This window comes from Bactrocera neohumeralis, chromosome 4 (assembly GCF_024586455.1).
Source record: "Bactrocera neohumeralis isolate Rockhampton chromosome 4, APGP_CSIRO_Bneo_wtdbg2-racon-allhic-juicebox.fasta_v2, whole genome shotgun sequence".
Taxonomy (NCBI): domain Eukaryota; kingdom Metazoa; phylum Arthropoda; class Insecta; order Diptera; family Tephritidae; genus Bactrocera; species Bactrocera neohumeralis.
Window position 1 is genome coordinate 90034461 of NC_065921.1, and position 15958 is coordinate 90050418.

The window sequence follows — 15958 nt, forward strand, 5'->3', positions numbered from 1 at the left end:
GGCTGCGCTAAAAAGTCGCCCAGCATTTATTTGGCGGCACATTGACAGGCGCTTTTCATCAATACGCCGGCGTGCCAGCAACAAACCGGAAGCAATTAGGTGCGAAAAAAGCAGCCGAGATGCCAGAAGAAATGCGAAACATAAAGTCAGGCGTGCAGCAGCGGCTTTTGAATTAACAAAAAAACTTAACATTGCAAACAAAAGCACTGAAGCGAGATTGCTGTGCAGCGAACACTGTACTTGTGCGTATGTGTGCGTGTACTGGTTCGGTGTTTGTGTGAGCCAACCTTAAGGACATGTTCATAATCAAAGTGCCGGTGAGCTTTCGGCGCCGCACTGCAGCTAAAGGACTAAAAATAAAGAAAAACGAAAAGTTGCTGGAGAAAATTATGTTTACAAAAATAATTACCAGATAATAAGGGTTAAATCGAACGCAACTGCGCATAGTAACTCGAAGAAATCAAAAGCAATAAGAATGAAATTAAAGTTTCAGCAAAACTGTGATGATGTTGTTGTGAACAAGATTCACGTTGTAGTGAAAGTAAAAAATGAGCGAGATTTCGAAAAAGCCGTTTGCAGAGTGTATGAAGCGTGATTTGAAAAAGTTGTTTACTCTTTTTGAAAAACTACGCCGATGTGTATGTATGTTTGTATTTATAGGTGTGGTGTGATTATTGAACAATGTGTGCATGTATGTATGTATGTATGTGTGTGCATATAAATAATGTGTTTGTTATGTTCCCCAGGCGTATGTATATGCTTCGCACATGTGTTGTGTGCAGTTATGCGCGCCAAAACGTAGGCAAGAGTGTGCAGATGTGCTTGTTAGCTCTCGTGTCAAACTCGAGGGAATATATGTGGCGGAAATAATACAAGAAGACAGCGTAAGCTTAATGAAAAAAATCGTTTTAGTGTTGTTATGCGGTTGTTGTTTTTGTTGTTACATTCAATATACGACGTATAAAGCAATTATGTAGACAAACAGGAAATTGAAGTATACTTTCAGGCGTTTCACAGACACATTTAACTCGGCAAACGTGTAACAGCGAAAAAAAGCAATTTTTTTCCTTTTTCGCTTTGGCAAATTGAAATATACGGTAAATATTTGTATATGTACATAGAAACATATAATATACTACAATACATAGCGAAATAATAAAATGAAATGAATATACGTACATGTCGCTGGGCAAAGTTTCGGGACTAGATGAGCGATCATTCCACTGCGAATTCGTTGTCATGCCTACAATGAAAAATCAGTTAGTTTCATATATATATACATATATATATGTATATAACACGTGTGTACATGTGTATGAGCAGATTAACGCTACTTAGAAACACTTAAACAAAAACCGCCGAATATCACTTTAATGCTTTTCCACTTGAAAGCAAAAGCCCAAAAGTATCTCAGTAAAGGAGCATTTAAAGTGGTGGCGTTAAAGCAAAACGCGCTACAGCAGAAGGGTGCAGCACGCATTCGAAGAAAGGGGAGTACACCACAAATATGCTTAAGCGTCAGCACCTCTCTTTCCTTTGAAGAAGCGAGCACAACGACGCGGTTTACTCCCCTCTCCAAGCACAGTTGCATAGATATGTGTGTGTATAGGGTGTATATTTCGGTAAGATTACGTACGTAAGCACGTTATATAATATGGCAGACGATTGAGGTTAACTGTGAAACACTTACCTGTTTTCAAAGTGTGATTTTGCGGTGAAATACCATTTGGCCTTGATGTCATTTTGCTTGCTATTCGTTGTGGTACGCTGGCGACAGTCTATTTTGGCATTTCGTTTGTTTATTTCGAGTGATTGTGGTTGCCGTTGTTATTGTTGTTGTTGTTAGTTTAAAATATTGGTGACCAGCGCGCAGGGCATGGAGCCGAAGGTCAACATTGGAGCATAACGAACAGACGCGGAGCGCAATAAAAGGAAATTAAAAAAGAGACAAAAAATTAATTCAAGTTGAAATTCAATTTATTAATATACGGCAGCATGTCAATGTCGATTTTATGCAGGGAATTATTGTTTCGTTGCAGTGGCGGAGAGAAGATATAAAAATCCACATTTATTATATAGTTTTTCCAAAATCGGAAGAAAAAACATAAATTTCAACAATTCTCCCATTTTGTATTTGAATTTGGTGTATTTCTTGTTTGCACTTGCGGCCCTTATGTCTCTGCCCATGCAATAGAAATGGCACTTCAATGCCCCCACTTAAAATTTACGAACTGAGTATTCTTAAAATCAGCATCAATGGCAGCAGCCACAATCGGCCTGCCTCAAAGTGCCCTACAGCGGGAAGGAGGCTTGTAAATTGGATAGTATCTGCAGCAATCAATCAATCAATAAATGCTCTTACAATTTTACTAATGAAAGAAATATGCAAATAAAATAAAATATTCGTTTACGCAAATTGACAAAGGGACTCAGCAACTGACCGACTATCTATCTAAACTGATGAAAAATTCAGCATGTCCATGTATTTGTGCGAGCACACACGTGAGCAGAGATCGTAGCTGAAAGGAAATTGATTAAATTTGTAGAGCACTACATGTAAACATGAAGAGTATTTCATATTTTAAAGTTTTATTTGAAACAAAAATGTTAAAAATTCCCAAATCCCTTTAATAACTCAGCGTCAGCGAGCTGAAGGGAGTGTAAACACGCAAGTGAACCAACTTGAATATTTGGTTGCGTGCGGTAGTTAGAAATAAAATGGTATATTTAGTGCGTCTGTATGTACATACATATATGCATATGTAAATATTTTCAATAGCATCCACAGCGCAGCGAAAACAAAACAAAATAGAAATTATAAAAATATTGCACGCAACCAAGGCTTCAGCGGAATTGAATTGCTGAAGCGGCAGCTTAAAAATAATAATATTAGTGCGCCACCAACGCCACCGCAAATGCCTACGAGCCTAGCTGGTGCTTATAAAGTTCCATTTCCAGCCGCCACATTTCGCTGTGTTGCTTTAAGCTTCATTACTTACACAGATACGGCCATACACATACTGATAGAGTGTCAGCAAGTGGCGTTGTGTGCGTGCACAAGTGCGCGCTTCCACCATGGCCGCAGCATGCACATAAATCAAAAATGTTTACCTAACAATCAATAAATCTAATTGAGTGCCGAAATGACAAAAGCAAGGCGAAAGCAATCTGCCAGAGTGTGGAAGGCTTCAAAAACTACTTCAAATCTATTGAAAATGCTAAAAATTTTATCCTTTTTGGATTTGCTAGAAAAAAACACGCGTCAACAAAGGAACCTTTAACAAATGTCTGGCGCCCAACAGACGCGAATAGGCCAGTGTCACAACAAGTGCGATTGGTACACAAGAAATAACGGTTAGAGCATATGCACATGAGAAGTTGTCATCGATGGCGGCACACAAAGGTTGTCGGTTTTGGAAAATCTAAACAGAAAACTTGTCACCGAAAAGTCACATTTATCCTTTTCAGCTCACTCCACGTGCCACAAATTACAGTTCAAGTCCCGTTTGTGTGGTTGTATGGATGTGTATGTGTGCCTTGTATTCGACTTTCAAAAATACCAGCTCTCTCCACTTGTAATGACAGTCGTAAACTTCGATGGCCCAATAAATTATAGACGTCCGCCTAAAATGGAGGCGAGAGAGGCGTATGTGGAAATTTGTACCTACAGGTTTCCTATTGAGCGAACTGACATAGTCCTTAAACCGTTTTATTTTGGACTTTTCGCCAAAATCTCCAGAAGGACGTATTTTTTCAACTTTGCTGAATCAGACTTCTCCTAAACACTTCCAAAATCATCCCGATAAATACTACTACAAATAAATATACAACTGTCATTCCTCCCTTATGCGTTTATTGTTGTTTTTGTAGCGGCAGAAAACACTCCCTAAACACTTCAGAGGAATGCTGTTGCGGTAACAGTCTTCAGCCAAATACAAACCAAGGTTCGTTCCGGTAATGTAGACTACACCATCGTGAGTCACTCATACGCTGTGGACAACAAGCCGCTAGACTTCTGTATTTAAAGCCAGAAACCCTAAACTTGTGGTTTAAGACAAAGAACATTTATATAACTTTATCTTTAAGTTTCAAAGCAGTTCACGATATCCACTATTATGTTCAAAACCCTTGAAAGTTTTCGAAAAATTAAGACTGCTTGGCGTCGTTTAGTATAAACTACTATTAAGTAATCAGATATTTTCCACTCACCTCCTCTTCCCCGTCCAAATAGTAGTAGAACTGCTGATTGGGACTCAAGAACTTTTGCAGCAACTCCTTGGCCACACGAACCGACATGTCGCCCTGCACGAACGGATGCTTCAGCAGGCATTCGGCGGTCGGACGCTTTTTTGGATTCTTCGTCAGCGCCGTCTTCACGAAATTGTGAAATGTGGTGCTCCACTTCTCCTTGTTGCTCAATGTGGGCGGTTTGAAACCACTTTTCGACATTAGGAACAACGCACGCATCGGATGCAAATCGAACATTGGCGGCTGGAGTTCGGCAAGTTCTGCAAAAAAATAGAAAGCAATCACGAAAATTACAAAGGATCTTCAGTGCGCAGCTGAAAATATGTAAATGTTGGTGCATAAATATTTTTATTGAAACATGATGCTTGGTTCATGCTGGGGATTAGCAAATAAACACTCAGATTTCACGAAACAATTCATCTTACGACGACAGAGAGGCACTAGCACTTATATTCCTCGGCATCCGTTGACCATTACCATAAAGTAGACATACCATATGTACGCCGCACAAATTGTATTGGCTGTGACAAACGTCAAACACAATCGCCATAAAAATTAAGTAGAAATAATTGTGGGCCATCTTGGAAGGCGTGCGGCTCTCCTTTGCCTGCGCTGCGTCGAGTTTCTAATGAAATTAATGTTGTGCCATTATGGGATCAAGGAGCTGACGCTTCAGTGCGTGAACACGCATGCCCAAGACATATTACAAATATATGTGCCCATAAGGCCCATACAACCTACACACAGGCGCACGCAAACGCACCTACACGGTCCTAAGTCGTGCGTACACTTTCGTGTGTGGCTGTGTGTTGCGGTTGTGGGTTTATTGAAATGCTGCGGCGAGTGAACCTATTAAAAGTGCAATAACTTAGGTATCAACTCCCGGCGTACAACTTTATTCCCAACAACAACAACTCAAATATAATAACAAAAAGTAATCGATTAGGGTACATGTCCTTGGCTGAGAAATAATTTATGACGCTCGCAAATTACATACGTGGATCGTCGTTGTTGTTGTTGTAAAGTGTGTTCTCTGAAATATTAATGGCAAACGTGCCAATTGAAATGATGTAAACTTACCAATTGCCGTTATGCCAACCGCCCATATATCACATAATTGATTGTAGCCGCCTTTACGCTCCACGGCGGCCACCTCCGGCGCCATCCAATACGGTGTACCTGCGCAAAAGAGATAGAGAGTGATTATGATGAGAGATGTATGCCTATAATATTTATTAAATTAAAAGGGTGTCATAATTTTCAGTTGAATTAAATTGTTTTTTTTTTTTTTTTTAATTTCGGCGCAAAGTAACTGTCGTTTAATTGAGTTGCACACACTGGCAGTTCACAGCTGCACCCATGATGCATCACTCAGCACGCCTAACTCTCGTCCGGCGCCGATGTGCTGTGGTTTATTTACAGCATTTTAATTACAAGTTGATTTAATGAATTTGTGGCAGCAACAACTTCGAACAAACTTGCAATTAGTATAGCTGCATAAATTATAGCCGAGGGCAACAGCAGGCACAACAACCGTCCGCCATGCACAGAAGGCCCAGCAGTCACAGTTATGGCACTCTGGGCGCACATGGCGTATGAGTGATGCGAGTTCACCCGACAAGTGACTGAAAAATTCGCCAAAAGTTAGAAGGCTAACAAATGGGAGCAATGTAACTAATGTGAAAGCATGGAAAATGCGACCCTAGAAGCAGTTTTTAAATGGTTTATTGATTTTTTATTAAAAATAAGAAGAGGAATTCACCGATAGTTTAGGTAGGTCAAAGGAAAAAAAACAGTTCCAACATATTTTGCTACGAAATCGCTGTAGAAGTAGCATTTGAGCAATTACAACACCGTAATATTTACAGAACCTGAAGTAGTGAACCTGATTTACACATAAACTACTCAAAATCCCTTTCAGTTTCCAAACACCACATGCATACCAGAATACGAGTAATATCACTTCGCTCAACCACCACAGTGCCGTTGCGTCAGCTGCACACAATCTGCAACACACAGAAGGCGTGTCGTGTCGTGTGAGCTTGAATTTACTACAATTTATACATTTAATTGGTGACATAGTTGAAAGGAGCATGGCATTTGGACAAGCAGAATATGCACGAATAATATTTAATTCAATTAAATTGCTGTTAAATTCAACCGAGAAATTCTACAGATTCCCACAATATTTGAGGACAAACTAATGCAAACAGAGTGCAATAAAATACGATTTAATGTAACTTTGCCTGCAGACATTATCACAATGCTGCATTTAGAACAAGAATTTCAAAATATGTTTAAGTAGTGTTCTCGCCTGCAGTGCTCTGAAAAGTAACCGCTTAAATCGGTGTGCTCATGTTTGAACATTTCAGTACACTACGCTCTAGTACTCAGCAATGCATGAAAATGTTGCAAATCTAAGGATTTGGCTTAAATACACTAGGGCAGTAAGAAAACAAACAAATCAAATAGCCCTTCGTACATCTATCATCTTTCAACGCGTGCTTGCTGAATGGGCCTCAATAAAGCGCACATCACTCATACGCAGTGTAGCACAGGCATGGAACACGCGGCGGCAGGGTCTGTGCAACTGTGGATATGCGGTTATTTGGCACATAAAGCCAAGTGAATGCACGAGTGGTCGGCTGACTGAATGAATGAATGAATGAAATACTGTCGGTTTATAACGCACTGCGGCACTCGCTTTCAGCAGCAGCAGCTGAAGAATGCAGCCAATTGAGGGTGCGTTTAGAGGGTGAGCAGTGGTGCGGGTGATCGCACTCTGGCAAATCCACCGCCAAAACTAGCACTTGAAATATCACTGAACTTTTAAGCCATCGCAGTAGTTATGTGGACTGCCATCTGCTGTATGATGACACAGCCGGATGCAAAGAAATCGCGGGGATGCCAAGATATAGCAGGAAGCAGCAAATAATAGAATATAATGCGAACACGAGGTAAAAATAGAAATCCGAACAAGTTCTTTGAACTAAGATGACATGTCAATAAAGGCACTCAAACGCTGGCTTTGCTGAGTGCGACAGTACGGCGGGCCGTAGAGCAGGACAACAACAGCCACAAAAGCAGCGCGAACGGTTGGCTGAGAAAAGCGTGAAGAATACTAAAGAAAAGCATTTTAAGCTGAATGCTGTACGCTGAATACCAATGCAATGTGCTAAACCAGCTCTCAATAGCAGCTGATATGAAAGCGCGGTGGGGACGCTTGGTCAACGCTATGCGCCGTTGATATCAGAAATGTGTGTTGCGAGTTCTTGAAGAATCCGCTTAGACGCGCTTGTCCGCCAACTAAGCACCACTTAGCCGCCACCGTCGAACAAGTAAATAGTACCTCTTTCAGTTAAATATAAATGTTAATGGAAAATATGACGACAGAAGAATACACATCCGAATAGTTTAAAGCGAGCTGTCGGCACACGACTGCTTGACGCTCAGCTACTTAGTTATTAAAGTGGAACAGTGCAGCCGGCAGAGGTTAAGCAAATACACAGTCAGCCTTAAGCGTTCAACGGGCAAGAGATGAGCCATAGAATTTTCAGACGGACATAATTTGTGGCATTCTACAGACATTTTCTTTGGATTTATTAGACTGCCTTATGAAAATTAGTCAATCTAGTCAAAATATTGTATTTCTATTACCAGAAGACGAATTTAAAACTGAAGCTTTAACCCTAACTTACTACACGCTTAATTTTTTTTTAATTATCAAATACAAAAATATGATATTACATAAGCTATGAAGCTCTTATGAAAGCTGCGCTGCGATGAGTGCGCGTTCGCTGATAACGCATGAGTACTTTGTGGAGTTGTCATCCGGCAGCGGACACTCCCAACTTGCAGGTAGTTGCCGCAGAGCCAGCACAAGCAACCAAGGCCCCTTGGCTGATAGGAACGCTGATGAGCGCATTATGTGAGTGTTGTGGCAGCAACGCATGTGTCGCGTGAGAAGTGTGGCAAGCAACAGGAGTCTCAACTCATATTGCCTCTACGTAGATAGGCATGGCATGTCTTGTTCATATTTAAGCACTGTCATGAGAATCACTTTAAAGCTTGCAAGCACACACACGCACACACTCAAACAAACTCGTACACTCCTGCAGTTGCTGGAATCGCAGCAGACATGCGGGCGGCTGAGTAAATGTTATTGTACTGACAGCAGCTGCAGGTGCTGTTACGTGTACGCAGCGTGGCACAAGTGTAGGACGAGTTGGTGCGTCGAGTCTCTTCGTTTCATGCAGGTAATGCACTTTTGTATGCATTTTTGCTGCTCTACACTAAAGCAGAGTTGAAAGGTTACTGTTCCACTAATGTAAACTCTTTGTCGTTGCTGCCGTTGTCCTTGCCGAGTTCATACGAATTTCCTGGCAAACCTGGCAAACTGCTTTGTTAGCGCATCGCACAGATACTCGGCATGCATGTGTGGGTGCGTGTACATGTTGGCGCTTGTGTATACCGTTTAGTGTCATTAACAAGTCAGCAACAAAGATGCAGCATGGAAATCAGAGTCATCCGGTAGTAGAGAGGAGACACCGAGACGCCAACTGTCGTTGTTGTGCAGACGAACTGCAAAGAAGTTGAAAGGTAGCACGACAAAAACATCTACAACATCATCATCTACAACAACAACAACAACAAATGACAAACGGCCCACATCATTAACACCAAACAAACATTTGTTGAAAAGGTGAAAAGAGCCAAGTGGAAAGCCTTCATAATGTGGCGGAACGTTGACTAAGCAGCGTTGAGTGCCCGATGACACAACAAAATAGACACAAACACAATACAAACAACCACTTACATACCATATACAAAAGTACATATAAGGTAAGAGCTGGTGTAGAGCCAGCAATGTCCAAAGGGGCTCACATATTGAAAGGAGAAATGTCAAGTTGTGTTGAAAAGCACAAAATGCAACAAGGAGAATGGCAGGACGCTAGCTACGTGAATTTAGACCGTCACAGCACGAAAATGTGAGACCGTTTTAGCGCCATGAATTTGACTTTGACTTTTTTTTTTTAATTTTTTTTATAATATATTTTTGATAATTAAAAATTTATTATAAAAAAGTGACAGTTCTTCACAGTTGTCAATATTTTCATAGAAAAACGCATATTCTCGCATCATTTCTTCAACGCGCTACAAAAAGTTGTGGTTCGTGCATGGATTTCTATGAGCCAGTGAGAATAACCACTGTTGCTTCGTGCATAACTGAGTTGAGTTTGCGGCACATTTCCACGCCATGAATTCACTCAACAACAACAACAAAGATAGGAATTAGCTTCTGCTGATGCCACACTTGCAGGGCGCGCATTCGTTGTCGTAGCCTGATATTCGCTTGCAAATACTTAGCTCTGCAGGTGTGTGAGTGTGTCATGTCATGATTACCTAAGTAAGTTTATTAGTGCGTTTGTGCATGTTCCGTCTGGTTTGGTCTTTCAAATGTCAATGTGCAATAATATGCATAGCCTACTCACACACTCACGCATACACGCACACAGCACACGGCAGTAAAATGCTGCACGACAGCAGCGATTTTCATGTTCTCTCACGTGAATGCATGCATGAGTTTGTACTGTTTATGCGCACAGAAGGCGCATTTGAAAGCGGATTCAGCACATTGTGCCACCGTAAAGCCAAAGTATTTAGTTTTTATGCGCGCTACAACCGCTTTGCCTTCTATCAAATTAGCCTAATGACACTGCAGAACGTTCAAGTGATTTAATGACAAGACAGAGTGAAAAGCGTTTATTTGCTGCCAACCCCCATTCAACAACCGACAGATATAACTCCAAGCGCACGTTTATTTCCAATGCCTATTCATAACTCACGCACACGTCCACACTCAAACACATACACACACACAAACATGCACGAGAACGAGGCAGTTCGTCAACTGGCAGGCGATAGGCAGGCCAACATGTCAAATGGCGGCTTCCTTCCTACTTGCTCGGTGCGCGCTGGTGAAAACGGCGGCTTGGTGGGGTACAGTGGGTCAGGGACGGGCGGTCGAAGGAGGGCGGCGGATGGCAGCCGACCAGAATTGATGTGTTCGTGGTTGCATTTAGCGAATCTGTCGTGGTGGTGTTGTACATCGGCACCCGTGAACGCACACACATACACGCGCATGTGTATGCATGCATGAATGTTTGTATGAGTGCAGGTTTGTGCAAACATTGTTGCTTGGTACATGTCTATTTGGCTATGTTCAAATCTGAATTGGCTGACAGTTCGGCGGCGAAATTTAAATGCACACGTTGTTAGACATTTCGGGAATTTTGACATTTGCTGTCCCAAATGTTGCTTCAAATATGACAAATCTGAGCTGTCTGACAAAGCATATGTCATATGTGAAATTTCGGCGTTTCGATTGAATTATATTACGCCCAGATGGAGGATGTGACGGGAGTATAACAAATTGTTTAAAAGTTCAGCGACTTTAAACTCAGTTTTTGAGAAGTTCTATTGGAGCTGATAGCAAGAAACGCTGTCCGAAATAGTTGCTAGTTTTATACAAGGAAGAAGTGGAGCAAACGAGCATATACACATATTTGCTCAACTGTTTCGGTATGTGTGTGTGTGTTTGAGTGGTGTGCATGCAAGCGAGGCATACTGTTAGGCGCCTTTCGACCAAAATCGACTAACACGTGCAGACTGTTTACAATTTAAAGCGTTTCCAGAATTTTCAAATCAATTTTTTTGTTTCTGACTAACCACACGTTCGCAGCGCTCATCATCACTCATGCCAAAACATGCATGGAAAATAAATGATATACTCGTTTCCACCCACACATGTACGCATGCACGTTTGCTCACCGTTTGCTAGCCAAGAAAAGCAACCAAACACCAGACAAAACTTGGCAACATACGCCCGGCGCTCATAAGTTCGTTTCGTATGCTGCGAATTTCCACTCACAGGAAAACATGTGAATTCGCTTATGCTGAATGCAGAAATTTCGTTTCCTTTTCGCTACATATTCCACTTCCAACTACTTGCAACGCAGTGCTTGTTTTCCACCATTTCCACTTCAATTTGCCGCTTGATAGGTGCGCCAGCTCAAATGTTACCTAACTTTCCGTCGAATTTGGCACGGTCCATTGCTCCGTTTAGCATATTCCCCCTTCATTACGTTTACAATGATTTTCCTCGTTTAATTTTTGCAAAAATTCAACCGACTTTTTGATTCAATACGCTATTTGCTCCTCGGCACGGGGCATTCAGTTCGCTTATTTGTCTGCAAATTTTCCAGCGTTTTGATTTTATTGGCTTCTGGTTCGCCGCCTCCACTAGTCTGCGCTTGTTTATTCAATGACAATGTGCAACTGTTTGTTATTACAAGCATTTGTCTGAGTTTACACATTGTTTTCGCATGAAAAACCCTCCTCCTCAAGTCGCTCCATGTATTTTATTACTAGAGAGGGGAAACTTAATTTCATTATTTACGCTGGAAATTTTCGCCAAAAACTCGATTTGATTATAAAATATAAGTGTGCAGTAGAATTTCATTAGAGCATCTGCTATCCTTGGTGATTCTTGCCTTTTAACTGTATTGTGAGCAATGGCTATACTTTGTTATGATCAACATGGCGCATGAGTAACATATGCCTTCTAGCTGATTGAACTCCAATTTTCTCTACTGTGCACGGATATTTAAGCTTTCTATTGGATATTTAAACTTTCTATTGACACGTAGTCGAATAAATTACAGTAAATAACTTTTGCAACAAAAAATTCATTTGAAATTCGTTGCTGCTACAAAAAGGTAAGACAAATCAATTTTCCCCAAACAATACGGCACTTTGTCTATTAATGCCACATTTTTCAGTATTCATTTAATTCTCTAACAGCTTATTTTTCACTTTTACTCGCACGATTGGCATGCGAGCGCTGTCAGGAATATTATAGCTCCGTTAATTGAAGTGCAAACTTTCAGGGGCGACGCTCCCCAAGTTCGAACCCTTGTCACTATTGCCTTTTCAAATGGGCGGCATCAAATCAAAACGCACAAAAATTCGCATATCTCATTTCAACTAAATAAGGCAATCAATCGCGATGAGAAAGTAAGTGCGGGACAAAAGCAGCAAAAACAATAGCAAACACCGTTGTCGGACAAATGAAAATGGCTGTGATAATTTGGGTAAATAGCGTGGTCAATATTCAATAGATTTGCGCTACACTGCTTCTTCCAAAATCATTTTCCCTCCGCCGCTTTCACCGCGCCATCGCTAGCATCGACAGCTGCTGCAGCGCCGCGTTGTAATTGCTGCCTTTGTTGCTGGTTTAAGTCAATAATTTCGAATTTATTTCATGACCGGCATTCGAAAATAATGAAATCCACAATTCGATGACAGTGAAAGGATAACAGCGATAATTAAATGAAACGCTTTATCCAGCAGCCTTTCGGTTGACCAATGATGGCCGCTGCGGTGCACCGGTCACACATAGCCGCGCGCACTGCAGCAGCGTTGACCATATTTATTTGTTAGTTTTGCGCCATTTGTTTATTTCTCTTTTCAGTGAACAACTTCTGTTGATTGACATTTTAATGGAGCGCATGAAATTGCTAGAAAGCAGCGAGCGGAAGGGCAAAGCGGCCCAGCGAGGTGGCAAATAACAAAATGAAGCACGATAAACAGCGTCAAAATAGCGCATAACATCAAAAGGTTAAAGCATGGACCGCCAGTTCTCCCAGTAAACCACTGAAGAAGATGTAGCGAAAAGCAAACGCAAAAAAGCTACATGGACACTGCATAAAGTGGTCCCTCCACACCGCTCTGCTATGAAGACGAACACGCACATAAAATCGAGCATAAAGGTATATCAACACTTCTTTACAGTGTTACAAATACAAAGTAAATATCCGCACAAACTCATACACACACATATGTGTAGATTCTCCCACGTTCGAATGTCGCCGGCTCATGACGCTGCCGTATAAAATGAAACATATGCGCTTTAAAATTAATTAATTTAATCAACAGCATGTCCCTCCACCACCGGTCCACATCTTGCACCTAGCCGAGCGATCAACTAACTCTGACCACACACATACATAATTGTTCCCCACTGAAAGGTGCAAATTCTCACTTCCATCTTAAATTACAAAGTGATTAGAATGCAATTGAGGCAGTAATGGGGTGTTTTCGATTTCATAAACAATTTAAGGACAGCCCACAATTGTTGACTAAGGACAACGTCATTTCTTCGTAGTCGTGGCGGAGGAGAACTCCAATTCATTTTCGATAAATGGCTCGGTTGATAAGAATAACTGTCATATACCCATTTAGTAGTCCGACAAAATAACCATTTAGTAGTACTGTGACCTTAAAATCCCACGCAGAATCAGGCAACTAAAAAGTAAAGTCCACTCACGATGAACGAAAGCCAAAGTGTACAAGTCCCTCATCATTCACAACCTGCTACATGGCGCGGAGGCATGAAGAATGACATCATCTAATGAGTAGGCCTTAGGAGTGTTCGAGAGAAAGATTTTGTGGATGGAACGATGAGCTGTACGCGATATACGGTGACATTGATATAGATCAGCGAATCCGGAGACAGCGGCTGCGCTGTTTAAGTCATGTTGTCCGGATGGAAGAAAACACTCTAGCTTTGAATATTTTCGTTCAGTACCCGCCGGTGAAAGCAGAGAACGAGGACGACCTCCACTCCGTTGGGGGGATCAACTGGAGAAGGACCTGGCTGCACTTTAGGCCAGAAGGATCTCGCAGTCACACATGTCCTAGTTGTTGACCAGCGCCTGCCAAGCTCATTGGAGGGCATAGGTCCAGAGGTTAAGCGTTAGACCGCAAGAAGAAACATTATTGGCTTAACTATGGTTTCATAGAGCACAGCGCACCACTTTTGCTGAGACACCACAATAAGGCATTATTTCAATGACCGCTAATTTCTCTCAGTGTAATCAAAGTAAAGCTACTTTCTAACACACGAGCCGATTAAACGAAAGGACAAACGTATACATCCATCTTCATTAATATTTGGGAAAGTGCTCATTTTTCAAACAACATTTTCGGCAAGTTGTGATGACGTTGATGAAACGTAAGCCTGAAGAGGAGTCGCCAACAAAGTAATACAAGAGCTAAGATTTAAGCATAAAACTCAATAAACTTGCACGAGAACAGGATACAGTTAAAAAATAATTAATTTTAAGATTAGGAAAGTTAAGGATGCATGAGAGGCACAGAGTGAGAGGAAATCTTGCTGGACGGCTTAAAACAGCCTGCAGAGTTAAGGTAAACCACAAAATCAATGAAATGGAACTGGTTGGAGGTGCCATGGAGGCCACAGCTGTTGTTAGCCGAAATATTCGATTTTCTTTTGACAAATATATTTACATATTTTTTTTCTTTTCGTAATTGAGAAAACTATTAGGAGAAAGCGAATAAAAAAAATTAAAAACTGGAATAATGAAATTTAAATGAAATCAACGACACACAACCACAGGGAAGGACCAAGCCATGAGCAAATTACATAAAAATGCCATCGAAGCGAAGAAGCCGCATTCTTTTCAATTTGGTACAAGCAAACAGATTACAAAAAAAAAGAACAATCAAAAACACACAATGGGGGAAGAGGAAACTAATAGGGAGCATAGTTGAGCTGCAAACAAGCCTTGAAAACATGCTAAGCCCATTTAAGGAAGGAGGCAGCTCAGTCGCCAACACCAGCTACTCTTTAAATATCTTCGCTCTGCTCACGGAAGGCTGCGGGACTAGGAGAGCGAGTAAACGTACACAGACACACACCTCACATATGCTGGTCCTACATGTGTAGGACAACAAAGAAGCCAGTCGTAAACAAGCAAATAGTAATGACAACAATATCAGCAGCGACTGCAACAGCGGCGAAGCATGGAAGAATGTAGAGCAAATCCTGTGCAGCAGCCGAGAAATGACAGAAGAAGCAAGGCGATAGAGGAAACCACAATAGACGTTGACCAATTGAGGAAGTAGTAAGCGCAGAGACATTTTCGTGCCGGCCTCGGGCGACGGGTGTAATTTGAGTGTGGGCGTCGCATGACATTTCGACTCGTTTTTTCTGTTTCTATTTTGAATTTTTACCCTACTTTCGAAATTCTTGTATGATTCAGTGAAGCACAGAACGAAACAATGGTCATTTTTGCCAACCGAGAATTTGTCCGTTCCTTCGCTATATGTTCGCTGCTTTTGTTTGCTTTCGCCTTTCAGTTGCCATTAGACATGCTTACATAGGACTGCCTTGTTGTCGAAGCTTGAAGAAATCAAATGTCTTGTAGTAAGCTTTTTTAATAAGGACTTTCTTTAGCTGCAAGTCGTTTGCCTATCCCCATCCACAGCGCTTAATATTTTTACGAGCTTATTATTAAAAGTTCTGCCATTTTCTCGCTCTGCTGTGGAGCGCCATTCGCGTCTACTTACACAACGCACACATAACCATTTGCATTAGTATTTCAATTTCGCTCAATTATTGGTCGGCCGAAGTTTCTGGAATTTTCTTAACGAAGTTTTCATAAAGGAGACATTATTTCACAACTTCTGCGGTTCGCTTAAAAAAGAGTAACAAGAAATTCACAGCGAATCAGCTAATAACCTAATAGATTCCGAACGAGGCGCCTAAATGTAGACAACATTCATAAACTAACAGATTCCGAACGAGGCGCCTAAATGTAGGTAACATTCATAAACAATATACAAA

General features: G+C 41.3%; 1 protein-coding gene across 11 annotated transcripts in view; it reads right to left on the reverse strand.

The window, feature by feature from the left end:
• The window catches only part of LOC126757344 (mitogen-activated protein kinase kinase kinase kinase 5), an 84839-nt gene that overhangs the window by 12333 nt on the left and 56548 nt on the right, over nucleotides 1-15958 (reverse strand). For all 11 annotated transcript variants that reach the window (XM_050471167.1, XM_050471168.1, XM_050471166.1 and 8 more), the window contains exons 4-7: nucleotides 5329-5427; nucleotides 4210-4508; nucleotides 1691-1778; nucleotides 1180-1243 (exon numbers count right to left, since the gene is read on the reverse strand). In XM_050471167.1, coding sequence (XP_050327124.1) covers nucleotides 1180-1243; nucleotides 1691-1778; nucleotides 4210-4508; nucleotides 5329-5427 — 550 coding nt within the window. The remainder of the gene's footprint in view (nucleotides 1-1179; nucleotides 1244-1690; nucleotides 1779-4209; nucleotides 4509-5328; nucleotides 5428-15958) is intronic.